Raw genomic sequence first — 15737 nt, 5'->3', positions numbered from 1 at the left:
TCTTATAAGATGAAATCCATAGATATAACCTAACACGTATCACTTTTAAAAACCAGTGCAATGCTCTGTGCGCGTGTGTGCTGTCACTTCAGCCGTGTCCGACTCCTTGAGACCCTAAGGACTGTAGCCTGCCAGGCTCCTCTGTCCGTGGGATCCTCCAGGCAAGAATCCTGGAGTGGGTTGTGCAATGCTCTAACTGGAATATAAAGAAAGTAAAAGGAAGTGATTTTTATCTGAAAGAGACACGTGCACCCCAATGTTCATCACAGCACTGTTTATAATAGCCAGGACATGGAAGCAACCTAGATGCCCATCAGCAGATGAATGGATAAGGAAGCTGTGGTACACATACACCATGGAATATTACTCAGCTGTTAAAAAGAATTCATTTGAATCAGTTCTAATGAGATGGATGAAACTGGAGCCCATTATACAGAGTGAAGTAAGCCAGAAAGATAAAGAACATTACAGCATACTAACACATATATATGGAATTTAGAAAGATGGTAACGATAACCCTATATGCAAAACAGAAAAAGAGACACAGAAGTACAGAACAGACTTTTGAACTCTGTGGGAGAAGGTGAGGGTGGGATGTTTTGAAAGAACAGCATGTATATTATCTATGGTGAAACAGATCACCAGCCCAGGTGGGATGCATGAGTCAAGTGCTCGGGCCTGGTGCACTGGGAGGACTCTGAGGAGTCAGGTGGAGAGGGAGATGGGAGGGGGGATTGGGATGGGGAATACGTGTAACTCTATGGCTGATTCATGTCAATGTATGACAAAACCCACTGAAATGTTGTGAAGTAATTAGCCTCCAACTAATAAAAAAAAATTTTTTTTAATAATAAAATAAAAGTTTGTATTTTTAAAAAAGTATATATTTCAAAATATAAATCTTTGGGATGACTTCTCTATTAGACATGAGAAACTATTAGATGCTTATATCTACCTATATTGAAGGCTTCCCTAGTGGCTCAGTTGGTAAAGAATCTGTCTGCAATGCAGGAGACCAGTGTTCGATCCTTGGATAGGGAAGATCCCCTGGAGAAGGAAATGGCAACCCACTCCAGGATTCTTATGATGCTTACACCTACCTATACTGAAGAAGCATGGCTTTAAAGGAAGTAAGAAGATCAGAAAATAGTCCTAATATGAAGTAGAGGAAAACAGAGAAGCAAAGTAACACGTGGACACTAGAAAGAAAACATGTTCTGATAAATAATAACAGATTCAATTTATTTGTATATATGGGAAAGGGGGAACTTGAAATAGATGTAATGTATGCCAAAGTAATTATAAACTGATGAAGTGGAGAAAATGAAACATTATACACCAGAAGAGGGTGAATAAGGTTAACATGCTCCCAATGCCAATCCCTAAATACTCTGTGGGATTTAATTTTTTTCTTTTTTTTTTTTACTAACAAGGTCAACAGTACTTTGAGGACCAGATACCGGATGAAACCATGTGTCATCAATAATGACAATAACATGTTAAAGAAAAAGGAAATAATTGATTTAGTATAGATACCTCACTTTCCAGTTTATTTTCTGTCAGTATAGATTAGACAGAATGTGTGGAATAAATTATTCAACACGTTCAAGGCAATGTCTTTATTCTGTTTAAATATCTGTCTCCACAATGACACTCTTCTAACTCTTCGTGTTACATCTTGTGAAAACTCACATCACTATTGTGTATTAAAGAATTACATACTCAGATTTGTAATGAGTGTTGTCTGGCAGGACATTCGGAAGATGGTGCAGGACAGTCTCACACTCAGCAGCTCACCTAGCACCCCCAGCTCCCAGCCGTTGAAGGCCAGCAGTGCCCCCAGTCAATATGAAAACCAAAACAGTGCTCCCAGAGGGTTCCAAAATGTCCCTGATGAGAAGCGCCTCTTAAGGTGAAGTCTACAATATCTCACAACCATACCGTTGATGTATTTATTCACATCCCTAAAAAGTGTTTAACATATACCAAAATTTGGATAATACATTTATAAACCAGTACCAAATATTCACGTCTTACTTACCAGATTCAAACGTTTCTTCATCTGTCATTTTTCCATGCAGGCAAAACAAAAGTGTAGTTATGTTAATATCCATAGCAAGTCTATAGTTCAACAGTCTAATTCCCTGACCCTATATTTCCACACACACAACACTTTTAAAATGCTTTTCCTAAATCAAGGCCAACTCAGGGGTGTGTCTGTAGGAATAAAGCCTTAAATGAGATATATAAGCAGCTGGGCTGTGATGACAAGAAGGGATACAGCAGGAGCTTAAAATAAATAAAATCATAATAGAAAAGGATAAATAAAATTAAAAAGAGACTCAGAGGGAAGGGAAAGGTGGAATGTCATGGTAAACTCCAATATCTGGTTGGATGTTATACAGCTTTGCTTCTAGAGGCTTGCCGGGAGCTTTGGAGGTCCATAAGCAAGGGAAGCAGGATAAGGGGAAGAAGTATATGAATAGCTTGACTGGTTAGGGTTGGTTAGGTGACTGAAAAATGCCTGAGATAAAGCAAATGCCTCATCAGTTAAAATGATTATTGTTAGTGTTTTTTAAAGAGACATTAAGCATTAAGAAGCTAGAATTTACTTGCAGAGCAATTTGAAATATATAGCAATATTACTAATACATCCTTGAATCTGGTGATGCTACACCTAAGGTCTACTCATGTGTAAAATTGTTTATAATAGAAAAGGTTGGACATAATTCAAATGTCTACCAGCAAGTGATTATATAAATGCACAACAACTTACTTAATCAATAAGCTGTTTAAAAAAATATGAGGAGGCTCTTTATGTATTATGATGGAATCATCTCCAAAGATACAATTTTAAGTAAGAAAAACTACCAGGAACAGAACAGCGTATACAGCATACCATCAAAGGCATGCATTTGTATTTTAAAAAGAGGTGAGAGTAAGGCATGTGGGAGAGGAGGAAAAAACATACATCATTGCACAGAATATGTCTGGAGCAATGCCAAAGAAACAGAGCATTTATTGCCTCGAGAAAGAAAATCGAGTAGGGAAACAGGAAAAGAGAGGGAATTTTACTGAATATACTTTTGTAGTTTTTTGAACTTGAAAGATGTGACTGGTTAACCTAATAAAAACTTTTCATTAAAATTATAGAAAGGAAATGAATACTACTGCTAGTTAAAAAACACATACCCAGGATGTGTACTTGGTAGAATAAAAATAATGTCAACATTATTCTGTAGTTGTTCTGGGGAAATATACATAAATCTTTGAAATACTCAGTATTTAAACATTTCATGTCATTCTTTAATTTCTAAAACTAAATTAACCTGTAAAGCCAAGACACATTCACTTATCAGACTAAAGACTCTCCAATTAGTCTTCCAACAAAATCCTAGTGATTCTTGAGTCAATCTTCATTTTGCCACTAAATTTGAAACATCTTTTCCCAATTTTCAAAAAGTGTAAGTATAGAAATGTGAGAAGTTTTAATATATCTCTCATAAATTTGGAACCCGTGAGTATTGATCATACTAGGATCAACCAGAATGATATGATATCAAACAATAACTAGATGTTTTGCTTTTTAAAAATTTGGTATCTCAGTATTTCATAGTATTTCACAAAGAGCATATGGGTTCTAGATATTTCTCCTGAATGTTGCTGAATGTAACACTAGAGCATTACTGTATATTTCTGTGATCACTTCCAAAATACTGCTTTCTAGGACACTTTCTAAAAGGTTGGTCTGGAGCATGGAGACATCCTTCCTGCTGCGCTTCCCTTCTGAGGGTCAGAACCACGGAAAATGCTGCGGTGGGGACTTATTTTACACACTTCTTCCAGAGAAGAAGGCCCACGGGTCCTTTGACTGACTCTGCTTCAGAAAATCTGTGGTTGAGCTGCTTTGTACTTCTCCTAGTAGTAAATCTATCAAGCAGTGCTACCTGCTTCCACACATTTCTCATCGATCTTCATGTCATCATCTATAAAAGAGCACAGAGAGGGGGAAAATGAAATTAAAACGTGTTACTATCACAACAAAAATCCCCTGTGTGTAGGTTTATGGCAGTGAAACTCATACCGTCGTATATCATGCTATTCTTACAACAACCACTCACTCGGACAGACAAAAAGGACTCTATTGTACTAAACAAAAATATATGTTATGGGAGGCTACAGGACAACAAATGGTTAAAATTATAAAAGCATAGGCTTTTGAATGCTGGACAAACGATTTTACCTCTAAGCCTCCACTTTCTATCTATAAATGAGGGTAGTAATAATACATACTGTACTGGATAGGCTTGAGATAATACAGGAAAAGCTCATGCACATGGTAAGTGCTCAAAAAGATTTAACTGTTTTTACCTTTAGTTGGGATATATATATATAAGAATAAAAGAATATAACTTTTAAAATTGTTCAACTCAGAACTCTTTACAGTGTAACCCAAACCCTGTATACGTTGTGTTTTGACTGATATTTTTTATAATTAGGGTATTAATGATTAGTACACTATTAGGCACCCAGAAAGAGCTTATTAAATAGTGGAATTGAAATGAAGTGAATTAAGAAAGCTACAGGAAATTTCTAGGTGGCTTTGGAAATGAGGCTTTTTTTCCCACAAATACTGTTTCCTACCTTCTTCCATAGAAATCGCTGGGTACAGATGATTGAAGCAGCAGGGGGGAAAGAGAGAATATTAGCACAATATTTTATGCTATAATTTATCAGATGAATTTACCTACATTAAGAAAAGTGAAGTGCCAAAATTATTCTCTAAAAATTCAGTGGAGACTCAGTAACAAAATGCTAAGTGAATATCCTATAGAAACCAATACATTCATGAGCCTTGATGGAAACAGAATCTATTTGCTTCTGGCAAATCCTATTCCCTTCTATCTTAATAAACTCTGCCAGAGTTGCATTCTACTCATTTTGAATTAAAGCACTTATTATTTATTCATTATATTTTTAGAATTCAAATATTGAATGAAAAGAAGAAAGGGAGAGAAAGGAAGGGGGAAAGAGGAAGAAAAGATGGAAGGAAGAGAGAGAAAGGAGGGAGGGAAAGAGATGACAACTACAGTGCATCTTCAGTTAATAACTCTTTAGTAACTGTCTATAAACTGACACATGCTTGGAATTTTTTCATAACTCTTGAGTAATAAAGTTGTGTACACCTTCTGAATCAGTAACCTTTCCTGAGATTTTTTTTCCTATAGTAACTTTCAAGCAGAACAGAGATATGAAATAATATTTCATTTTGATATTTCACATTTACCAATATTTATTTGTAACATCATCTACAAAAACTAAAAAGAGTGCTCGCTTCGGCAGCACATATACTAAAAACTAAAAAGAAATGACTTGATGGTTCAGATAATGATGTCCTCCATCGAAAACATCTCTGTGAGAGATGATCCTTTAAGTCAGTGGGCTCTATACCTGGGGTTCTTGGACTCAGAAATATGTGAGGATAATAATACAGAGCTTCAAACTCTTTTCAAGATGGACTTTGCAAAAGTCTAATAGAAGTGGCACATAGCCTGTGCAAGCAACTTAAATGTGAACAAGTGGTCCTACTAGTTATCAGACACTGATTAAAGCTGAGTTAGAATTTTCATATGCCCTTGATAAACAAAATAGAAAAATGAGTTAAAGAAGTCCTTCAGTCTGGTTTGGGAAACAAACTATTTTTCAAAGCACAGGGGAAATAACTAGAATATCACCATGAAGATTATATCATGACAAATGCTTCTGATAAAATGTTACATTAGGGAAAAAAGTTAAAGGTAGTATTGCAGCTGTTACTATAACCATGTCAAATATGGTTCCATAACTGGAAGGTAGTAGGAAAACATTGCCAGTGTAAAGGAATTCTAAGAATTTATTTCCCAAAAAATGTCTTTACAGTTGTCATGTTTTCAAGAGAAAAAAAGGGATTTTTGACTTAGAGAACTGAGAAATAATGTGGGTGAGAACTCTCTATGGGTGAATCTATGTCTATGGCCTTCTCCCTCCTCCAGGTGCCTCTTCCCCTTCTGTAATTGCTGCCGAGAGCGTATCAGAAGGGCCTTGATCAGGAGGTTCTAGCTGCACTCTACAAGCTAACATCCCTCATTAAGGCAGCAAATCGTTCACAAGCGTTTGCCACCGTGGGTGCCTTTGCTGACCATTGCCCCACTGCCATCTGTAAACACTGTGTAGTGAACAAACTATGCTCATTGAATAGTAATTCAGTCCCACGTTTACTTGTCAAAGGCACACGCGCTATGCCACCACGCGGCCTTGCTTGCCAGTAGATGTACAATGCACGGACTAGCCATCGACATCTCAGGGGACTTCGAGCTGGGGAGTGATCCCTGAATGTGTCACGACACAAGGACATTTGCATTTTCACAAACTGAAAACTCTTTTAAATCCCAAGGAATGAATGTTTACGGTAGGATTTCAGACGCCTGCCAGAAGGCCATTTGGGGCATGGGGACGTTTAAATATCCTCCGTTGGGCAGGAAGCCAGTCCTGGGAGAGACGGAGCAGGCTTCCCCGTAAGGCACATGCTGGATTTGAGGTGTCAGCAAACTCACAGAGGGTGGATCTGAGGTGGTTGTAAGACTGATATGGCTGAGACCACCAGAACTCCCGTTGCTTCCTATGAAAAAACAAATACACCGTGAGAAAAAGAAAAAAAAGAACCCAGGTTAACCCAGGTGAGATAGACCCAGGACAGAAAATTTTCTAGAATTCTGTTGCCTCCAACCAAGTGAACAAAATTCCACTTCCGAAGTGCCAGTTGCTCAGTCAAGTCCAGCTCTTTGTGAGGCCATGGACTGTAACCTGCCAGGCTCCTCTGTCCATGGAATTCTACAGACAAGAATACTGGAGTGGATAGCCATTCCCTTCTCCAGGGGATCTTCCTGACCCAGGGGTCGAACCTAGGTCTCTTGCATTGCAGGCAGACTCTTTACCATCTGAGCCACCAGGGAAGCCTCCACACACATTGCCGAGTACGTTCTCCAAATGTATGGTCTTTCTTATTTTGTCCTGCCTCACAGCATCTTCTCAGAGCCAAACCGACTTCGAGTTAACACCCAGCCCATGACCCTAGTTCACATGCCCTGGGCTTCAGTGCATGTTAGCCTGCTCCAACGGGTCTCAGAATATTCACCACATGTTCTGGTTCCCTCCCAAGCTGTGAGGCTCTCCACAGTCCCTTTAGAACCACATGAATTTCAACTCCTTCTGTCGTCATTTATATGTGCACTGATCCAATGAGCCTGTCATTTCTGTGTGCTCCTTGCAAGACTCCCACCAGAGCCGCCTCACCACTCTCTGCTCTGAGACCATAAGACTAATCTCATTAGGCCTTCATCCCTGTGTGTGTCCTCAGCCCCCAAATTCAAGTCATTCCTTATCCTCTGCACTTTAATTCCTGTTCCATCTACCACCCGCCACTCCTTTCACACACCCTCTGAAACTGGTAGCAAACCTTTAGTGAAGCCTCTCACAACAATTTACCTTCTTGGAGTTTCCCCAGTGGCTCAGATGGTAAAGAATCTGCCTGCAATGCAGGAGACCTGGGTTCAATCCCTAGGTCAGCAAGATCCCCTGGAGAAGGGAATGACAACCCACTCCAGTATTCTTACCCAGAGAATTCCATGGACAGAGGAGCCTGGCAGGCTACAGTTCCTGGGGTCTCAAGAGTCAGACACACCTGAGTGACTAACGCTTGCACTTTCACCTTTCACCTTCTTGCCCTAACCAAACCTGGGTCCCCCGGAGGCCCCTGCTCCCAGGTGTGTGTGGGTAACTCAGCCCGCCAGGGCTGGGGGGGAGGGGAATCCTGAAGTACAACTTAACTGACTTCGCTAGTGTCAGCATTCCCACTGCAACTGATTTCAAGCTGCCACCAAATGCCAGTGACATTTCAAGATGTCACTGACCACGAGGAAGGGCGCACACGGGCTCTGAGGGCCAGCTCCAGCACACCACTGCAGGAGCCCTCACTCCACTCGGCCTGGAGGTGGCGGCTCGCTGTCCTGCCATCTGCAGACCATTCTCCCTCTTCCCGAGAAGAGGCCCTCACTTTGAGTACTCCCCTCCTGATTCTTCTGGAAGCCATTCTCACTCCCATGCTCTTTACACTGCTCCGTCATAATTCGTGATTTTATTTGGCACATTAATGCCTCTTCCAACACCCTGGCCTCTTGGTTCCTTGATCTCATTTCTTCCAATGACCTTAGCTAATGCCTCCCACTGTCATCCCCTAGACCTTTCAGTTCCAAAATAATCTCTATAATTTTGAGGTCTAGCATCCCTTTCTTCTACCAGCGACTTCTGTCTTCCCACTCCAATAATCTATCAACCTCATAGGAACCTATAATCCATTGACCTGACTTCCTTTCCACTGATCCTACACTGTCACCTCCCTCCTTAGCATAAATGTCATGATCAGTCATGAAAGACACTCTCTTCTCCCTCTTTTGATTTACTGCTAAGTCTGACTCTCTGTCTAGTCAGGATCTGTCCACCCAGGAAGCTGACCAAATTTATGTAAATTTGACTATAAATTTATGGACTTGAAGCCTAAGTGGGTCCTTAATGCTGATGATACTGTATTTACTCAATCATTTTCTCTCCAGTTCTCATAGAAACTTCTCAAGCTTTCTCCTCTTTCCTTCCCAAAACCTCCTACCCACTTTACTGTCAGCTATGACATTGGTTGACAAGAAAATAAGAGCAGATGAAAGAGACTTTCCATAAGCTCGCAGCATATCCCTCATCCTCAGCTGTGCCCACACTCTGCATTCTCTGCTGCTGCTGTTACTGTGGGTAAACTGCTCAGAATCCTGTACAAGGCCAACCCCTCTACTTTTAGACTTCATCACATCTCCATCTGCCTCCTCAAGGACTAATAACAGCAGCAGTTCTCTCCTCTTTCTCCTTTATCAGAAAAGTTTCCCTCTCACCGGAATTTCCCCATTAGCATTATCTACCCCACCTAAAAACTTTCTCATACCACTCTGCTTTCTCCTCTAGGTATTTCTCCACTGCTCTGCTCTGCCTTATACAAAATGTTTCAAAGACTCTCCCCTGCTCATTGCTGTCAAAGTCTTCAAATCCCTTTTTACTCAGACTTTGGCCCACCCCTCCCCTGGAATTGCTTTTATCAAGATCACCAATGACCTCCTTTGCTAAATCCAGTGGTCAATTCTCAGTCTCCACAACAGTGGTGAACACAGTTGATCAGGACACTCAACCATCTTGATTTTCATGACCTGTCTCATTGGCAATTGCTTCTCAGTCTCTTTGGCTGGTTCCATTTTCTTCTTTGTGACCTCTTAACATTGGCTGAGTCTTGGGCCTCTTATTCTATCTTCTTTCTGTCTCTAATCATTTCCTTGGACCTCAGTAGCACCAAGGTGATGGTGATGAGTTGAGATTCAGTAACTGAGTTTTCAACTTAAAAGATTAATAGAGGGAGTCAGAACTACCTTTTAAACTTTAGTTTCCCAAGTACTCTTCTCTCTTTTCCAGTTGATATGATTATCCTGGTCCCTTTGGTATTTAAGATGTTTAGGGCATATTGACAAGTTGACATTTGGCTTTATAGACCAGTATATGTTCATCTATCTGCGTGTCTCTCCTTCTTTCATCTGAACTGCAGTAACACTGCTTGTCTCCTTTAATTGCAAAAACCCAGGAAATGTTTTCTTTTCTGATGACTCGGTCTTAGGTCCAGGAATGACGACATTTCTTACCTCTTCAGAAGCTGGTTAGAAGGGATTAGGCCAGCACAGGTACCCAGGTCAGAGACTTTCCGGGCTTGCCACCAGAGAGCATCATTCTGGTCCACAATCTGGAGGATGTCCCCTTTCTGGAAAGGTAGCCCAGCATCCATGCAAGGGATGGTGGGGTCCTCCTGGGGCCAGTACTCGATCATGGCACGAACATACACCTGATGGTAGGCACACAGTGACATCATCAGAAGAATCCTTACCCCCAGGTTGCTAAGACTTAAAATCATCTCTCTCACTCTTCTACCTGCTGCAGCTATCTTTCCTCTCCATCTTCACCAAGAAGAAATCCCTCCTTGAACTGAGTCTAAGAGTCATGAAAAAAAAAAGTGACTTTGGGAATAAAATCTTTTAGCTCTGAGAAGTCTCTGCTCAAATGTTCACCATTCCTGACGTTACTTCTTAACTGCTCAATACCCCATCTCCTCTTACTGTGTTCATTTACGGATTTGCATATCATGTCATCAGAGTTGAAAAATATGCAATACAATATTGAACAAATGATCAACACATTACAGAGGATAGTAGTAAAATATAGTTTGTTGTGTTTTTTTTGCTGTTATTGTGGAGGATTTACTGTGTGTGGGTCTGAAGGTTCAGTTAATTCTTACCGTCTTCTGGCTGTTAACAGGAGGGTCAGAAACTGGAACCACCTTGAACATGATTGTACCACGAGACATGGCCTGGAAAATGTCAGAGGAGAGAATGGCAAATCTCAGGCTTTACTGGGTTATCAGAGTTTGGCAGGTGAAAGTTAAAAACTCAATGTGTGCAGGTCAAATGGTGACATCTCCCACAGGGGCTTTTACAAGGGCCCAACAGCTAAATATCACCACCCAGAAATGGACATTAGAAGAACTTTAGCTTCACTTCTGTCCTGCTGTGGGGCGTCCAGGGTCCTGAGGCTGGACTCTCCTAGTACCCTCCACCTTGCTCTCATCAGGACACCACACTCAGCAAGCTCTTTTTCCCCCAAGGCATGAGGAGGGAGAGGAACTCTTGATCTGACTTTCACTCCTCATGTCTCAGTCAGGAAGCCTTTCCTGAACACTTGTTTCTGCATCAGGCAGCCTCATCTGATGGGGAAGAAGATAAAGTGCTCCCAAGTCTTCTCTGTACTGACAAGCCTCTAAACTAAGGGTGGAGGAGACAGAGAACCTCCTAGCTTGATGCAGGAGGTAGGAACACCCCCTCCTCCGCTCCACCCCTGAAACACACCATGATAGACACTGGAGATCCAGAGATGAACAGGAAAGATCTCATTCTCATGCAGGAATCTCGTGATGCCACTGTGGTGGTAACTCCACAGCTGGTACCAAAAGGACTGCAGTGGACACATGTGTATCTGTGATTGACAGTCCTTTAAGCTCTTTTGGCAGTACATTTTATACCACAAAGAATCTTGCATAGCAGTTTGCAAAATATTTAGGTGCTTAATATACTCCTTACTGGGGGCTTTTCAGGTAGCGCTAGTGGTAAAGAACCTGCCTGCCAATGCAGGAGATGCAAGAGACTCAGTTTCAATCCTTGGGTCAGGAAGATCCCCCGAAGAAGGAAATGACAGTCCACTCCAGTATTCTTACCTGGAGAATCCCCATGGACAGAGGAACCTGGAGGGCTACAGTCCATGGGATCACACAGAGTCGGACACGACTAAAGTGACTTAGCATGCACACATACTCCTTATTATACCACTTCTCATCTCAGTCCCTAAGGCACATCTATGAAAATCTAGAGTTCTCCCAAGAACCCAGTGTGAGGACCGCTAGTATATGTAATATATAATAAGTGACCTCAGGCCCCACAGCGGGGGAGTGCACAGGGGAGGTGGGTAGGGCATGGCGCTCTGGCTATACTGACAGCTGAACAGTGACCCGGGCAATGGTTTCAAGGATGGGAATGAGAACCGAAAAGAAACCAAAAGCTCATATAATCAGGTCATAAATCCCCATCTCAACACAAGGGCTGCAAAGATGTCCCCCTCCCCATATGCTGCCCTCTTGACTTCTTTTCTACCTCAAAGCTGCCTCAAAGAAGCTGCATAAAAATGTTAGGGGAGCAAGGGGTGGTTTGCTCAGGTCCAGACTCCTCCACAGTCTCACTCTGCCCACCCCGGGCTCAGTTTCCAACAGAGCAGTCCAGGTGATGAGGACTTGGGCCGTCTTCCTGAGGCTGAAAGAGCAGCTTGGGAAGGACATTTCCAGCAGGGTCCAGGTCAACTGGGGGGAGGGAGCAGGTAAGGGGGACGAGATGCGAGGAAACAGGCAGGTTCTAGGGCCTGGAGAGAGTAGACAGGGACCCGAATCCCCCTCCAGTCATGGTGCACACGCCAGGGACTGGATGCAACAGGGCAGTGAGTCATGGGTAAGGCGACGAGGGCTGTTACCAGAATGTGGATCACTTGCTCAGGGTCCAGTCCTTCAACAGAAACTCCATTCACTTCCACCAGTTTGTCTCCCGCGTATAACAGCCCTAGGCAAACCGGAACACAAAACAAAGAGCAGTGCCAGACAACTCCCAAAAAGGGCAGTAGCCATCCCAACACTACTTAACAAACTCACTAACCTAAGCATGCTCTGACATCTTAAATTTTACTGTGAAATAATAGGAATAATAAAGCAAACTGGTTAGTTGAATTTAGACCACCACCAAAGTACATGAGAATTCCATTTTCTACCTTTTCACCAACACTGGGCATTAACTAATGGTGATATTTTTAGTTTTGCTAATCTGATGTTTTAAAATGGAACTGGAATACTTGTAAGAAGATAACACTAAAAATAAAGATGTCTATAATTTCCTTTGCTGTGCAAAAGCTTTTAAGTTTAATTAGGTCTCACTTATTTATTTATTTCCATTACTCTAGAAGGTAGGTCACAGAGGATATTGCTGTGATTTATGTCATCAAGTGTTCTACCTATGTTTTCCTCTAAGAGTTTTATAGTTTCTGGTCTTACATTTAGGTCTTTAATCCATTTTGAGTTTATCTTTGTGTAAGGTGTTAGGAAGTGTTCTAAGTTCATTCTTTTACAGGTAGCTGTCCAGTTTTCCCAGCACCACTTAAATTTAAAAAATAAAAATAAAGATGTCACCGTCATGAGTAAATGTTAAATGAAAAGGAAATGGGGTGGGGGTATTCTTCAAAAGAGAAAGTATAGAGAAACTTGGGGGTTAAGATTAAGCCTTGAGAATTACGAGGTAAGACAGTAGAGATAAGAAGCATCTTGAAAATTTCAAGAAAGCTATCTTCAACAACATCAAACGTGCTAGAGAAGTAAAAATAGAACCGAGGCTGAAGGGAGGGCCAGTGGACTTAGCAACTAGGAAGTCTCTGGGTAATTTCTCCAAGAGTGTTGGCGCGTGAATTCTGCCCCAGGTTTCTGGGGTCATGAGCAATGAGGACCAGAGACGGCACATACAGAAGTGCTGGTTTCAGAAGCGCAGCAGTGAAAAGAAGGAAATTTGGTTCCCAGATAGAAAAGGCAAGCAACAATGGTTTGAAGATGTGGAAGAGCTGTGACTTTTTGAAAGCAGAAGGACCAAGTGGAGAGTGAAAGTTGGGAATATAGAGAGAGGCAGACCTAGACTTGAAGCCTAACTCAAACTGTGAAACCTCAAGCAAGTTAGGTGGTTAATCTTTGTGAACTTCAGTCTCCTCATCTACACAGGAGCAGGATAATACTTAGCTTGTTAGGTTTATGTGGGAATGTAAAGTGAAAGAAAATTAGTTTAATGCATAGAATGGAGGGACTCGGTGAGGAAGGGCGATAGGGTTAGTTTCTCTGGAATATTTCTGTCTTCCTTCTTAGTAACCAAGCAATGGAACTTATTAAAGGCTCAACCTTACGTAGGAGACAGGGTCCCCTGCTTTCCCGGCCACGCCTGCACACCGCTGCTCCAGCTTACCACTCCTCTCGGCCAGCCCACCATGGATGACTCTGGCCACCAGGATGTCCCCTGTCATCTCGTGGCGCTTGATGGTAGCTCCCTGGGAAGAGAGTACAGTGGAGCCTATTTTTCACCTTACATGACCACTTTCCTGGGGGCTTCCCTCAACGTCACTCTGGTCTTTCAAACAAGGGAATTTGTACCAACCAGGGTAATAGATGGAGAAGGAAATGACAACCCACTCCAGTATTCTTGCCTGGAGAATTCTGTGAACAGAGGAGCCTACAGGCGGGCTACAGTCCATAGGGTCTCAAAGAGCCGGACACGACTGAGTGACTATCACTCACTCGCGTTCAGGGCCATATATACACCATGTCATCAAAAAGCAAAGGCCATTTCACTTGGGTCTACCAGAGTCTCTATCCAACCACAAAGACATCAAATAATATTGAGATCCTTCCAGAGATAAACAGAACTTCCACAATTACAACCTAATCAAAGGAAATACACTTAGAAAATCAAATTAATGCCTTACTTAGCTTCCCCTTAACAGAGGAAAAAACTTAGGCAAATACATTAGAACTAGGTGAAATATATGTACATGTCGCAGAGTCAAATAATAAAATAATTCCTTTTTTTTCATAGCTGTTAAAAAAGAAAAACACTAAGCAGAAATCTTTCCTGGTGAAAAGGTTACAACCTGTAAAGTGTTTGAAATCACAGGCAGAATTGATTAAGAGATATTTTAGCCATTATTATCATGGATTCCCTCCTGCTGCCTGAGTGCCTCACACTATAGGTGACTATAGATAAGAATATTGCCCAACAGTTGTTTCAAGCTGCCTACCACACTATATTTCAAGAACTCTACGGTGAAGCACTGATCTCTGCTAGAATCATATGAGGAGAAAGTACAACAGTGCTGATTTTGACTGCTTTCCACTGGCTGACTGAAGAAACAGAACAGACAAGTGTCACAAAATTCTGTCGGCAACCATGCTTAGCTGGGAATAGGATTGCTGTGATAAAGTCAGAAAGACGGGTAGGTGATCAGCAAAGCAGCAGAAAAAGGGGAAAACACATAACCCTCACCAAAAGGGAGAATAATTTGTAGCCCAAAGATATCCTTGACTGGATGGGGGAAGCTAATAGTTGTATAAAGAAAAATTATTAGTTTAAATAACACATGCATAAGGAAAACTGCCAGTGGTTCTATGTATGGCCTTTGAAATATTTTGCTTATTTTAAATTAAAGAAAATTTTTATTTAAAAAAAATATTGCCCAAGTAACTACTAGAGATAACCTAGCTCGCAATTAACCCTGGTGTAATCCTAAATGAAAATATATTAGTGAAATGATTTCCTTACCAGGGGCTGCTGGTTCTTCACCAAACAAACAATCCTCATTGCCTCCTCACTCTCGGGGATGTTGTCTGGCAGTGGGGGCAGAAGGGGCTCAAAGTCCTTCTGAGCTACCGTATCGTGGGCGCTGAGCAAGGCCTGGAAACAGAGAGGGAAAAGGCAAATGACCTCACGCATAGGATGCCGCCACCTAGCAGATGCTGCCTCAGTTCCGTGGTAGACACGCAGCAACAGCCTACACGTACGTGCCAGGCTCAGTGCTAAGTGTTCTACGTGGATTAACTCAATCGTCACAGCGACTCTAAGGCAGGGATACATATATTTTTAACTTTTAAAATTTATTTTTATATGATTTTAAAGTTTACTTTCCATTGTCAGTTATTACAAAATAATGGCTATCTTCCCTGCTTGTACAATCCATCCCTGTAGCCTGTCTTACACAGAGTGGTTCATACTCAGCACTCCCTCACTTCTGTGTTGGTCCTCCCCACTCACACTCCACGGGTAACTGCTAGCTTGTTCTCTGTATCTGTGACTGTGCTCCTTTTTTTTTTTACTAGATTGCTGTATTTTTTAGGTTCCCCACATAAATGATATCATACAGCATGTCTTTCTCTGTCTGATTTATTTCATTTAGCATAATTCTTTCAAAGTGTCCATCCGCGTTGTTTTATCCATGTTTGC

At 41.6% G+C, this 15737-nt stretch overlaps 1 protein-coding gene across 1 annotated transcript in view; it reads right to left on the bottom strand.

Annotated features, from left to right (window-relative positions):
* MPP4 (MAGUK p55 scaffold protein 4) overlaps positions 1-15737 on the bottom strand; it is a 36723-nt gene that overhangs the window by 14034 nt on the left and 6952 nt on the right. The window contains exons 5-13 of the mRNA XM_065927699.1: positions 15060-15191; positions 13710-13791; positions 12190-12275; positions 10415-10486; positions 9768-9964; positions 6594-6658; positions 4645-4662; positions 3948-3986; positions 2042-2062 (exon numbers count right to left, since the gene is read on the bottom strand). Coding sequence (XP_065783771.1) covers positions 2042-2062; positions 3948-3986; positions 4645-4662; positions 6594-6658; positions 9768-9964; positions 10415-10486; positions 12190-12275; positions 13710-13791; positions 15060-15191 — 712 coding nt within the window. The remainder of the gene's footprint in view (positions 1-2041; positions 2063-3947; positions 3987-4644; positions 4663-6593; positions 6659-9767; positions 9965-10414; positions 10487-12189; positions 12276-13709; positions 13792-15059; positions 15192-15737) is intronic.

This window comes from Muntiacus reevesi, chromosome 3, assembly GCF_963930625.1.
Source record: "Muntiacus reevesi chromosome 3, mMunRee1.1, whole genome shotgun sequence".
Taxonomy (NCBI): Eukaryota; Metazoa; Chordata; class Mammalia; order Artiodactyla; family Cervidae; genus Muntiacus; species Muntiacus reevesi.
This window is presented reverse-complemented; position numbering and strand designations above follow the sequence as displayed.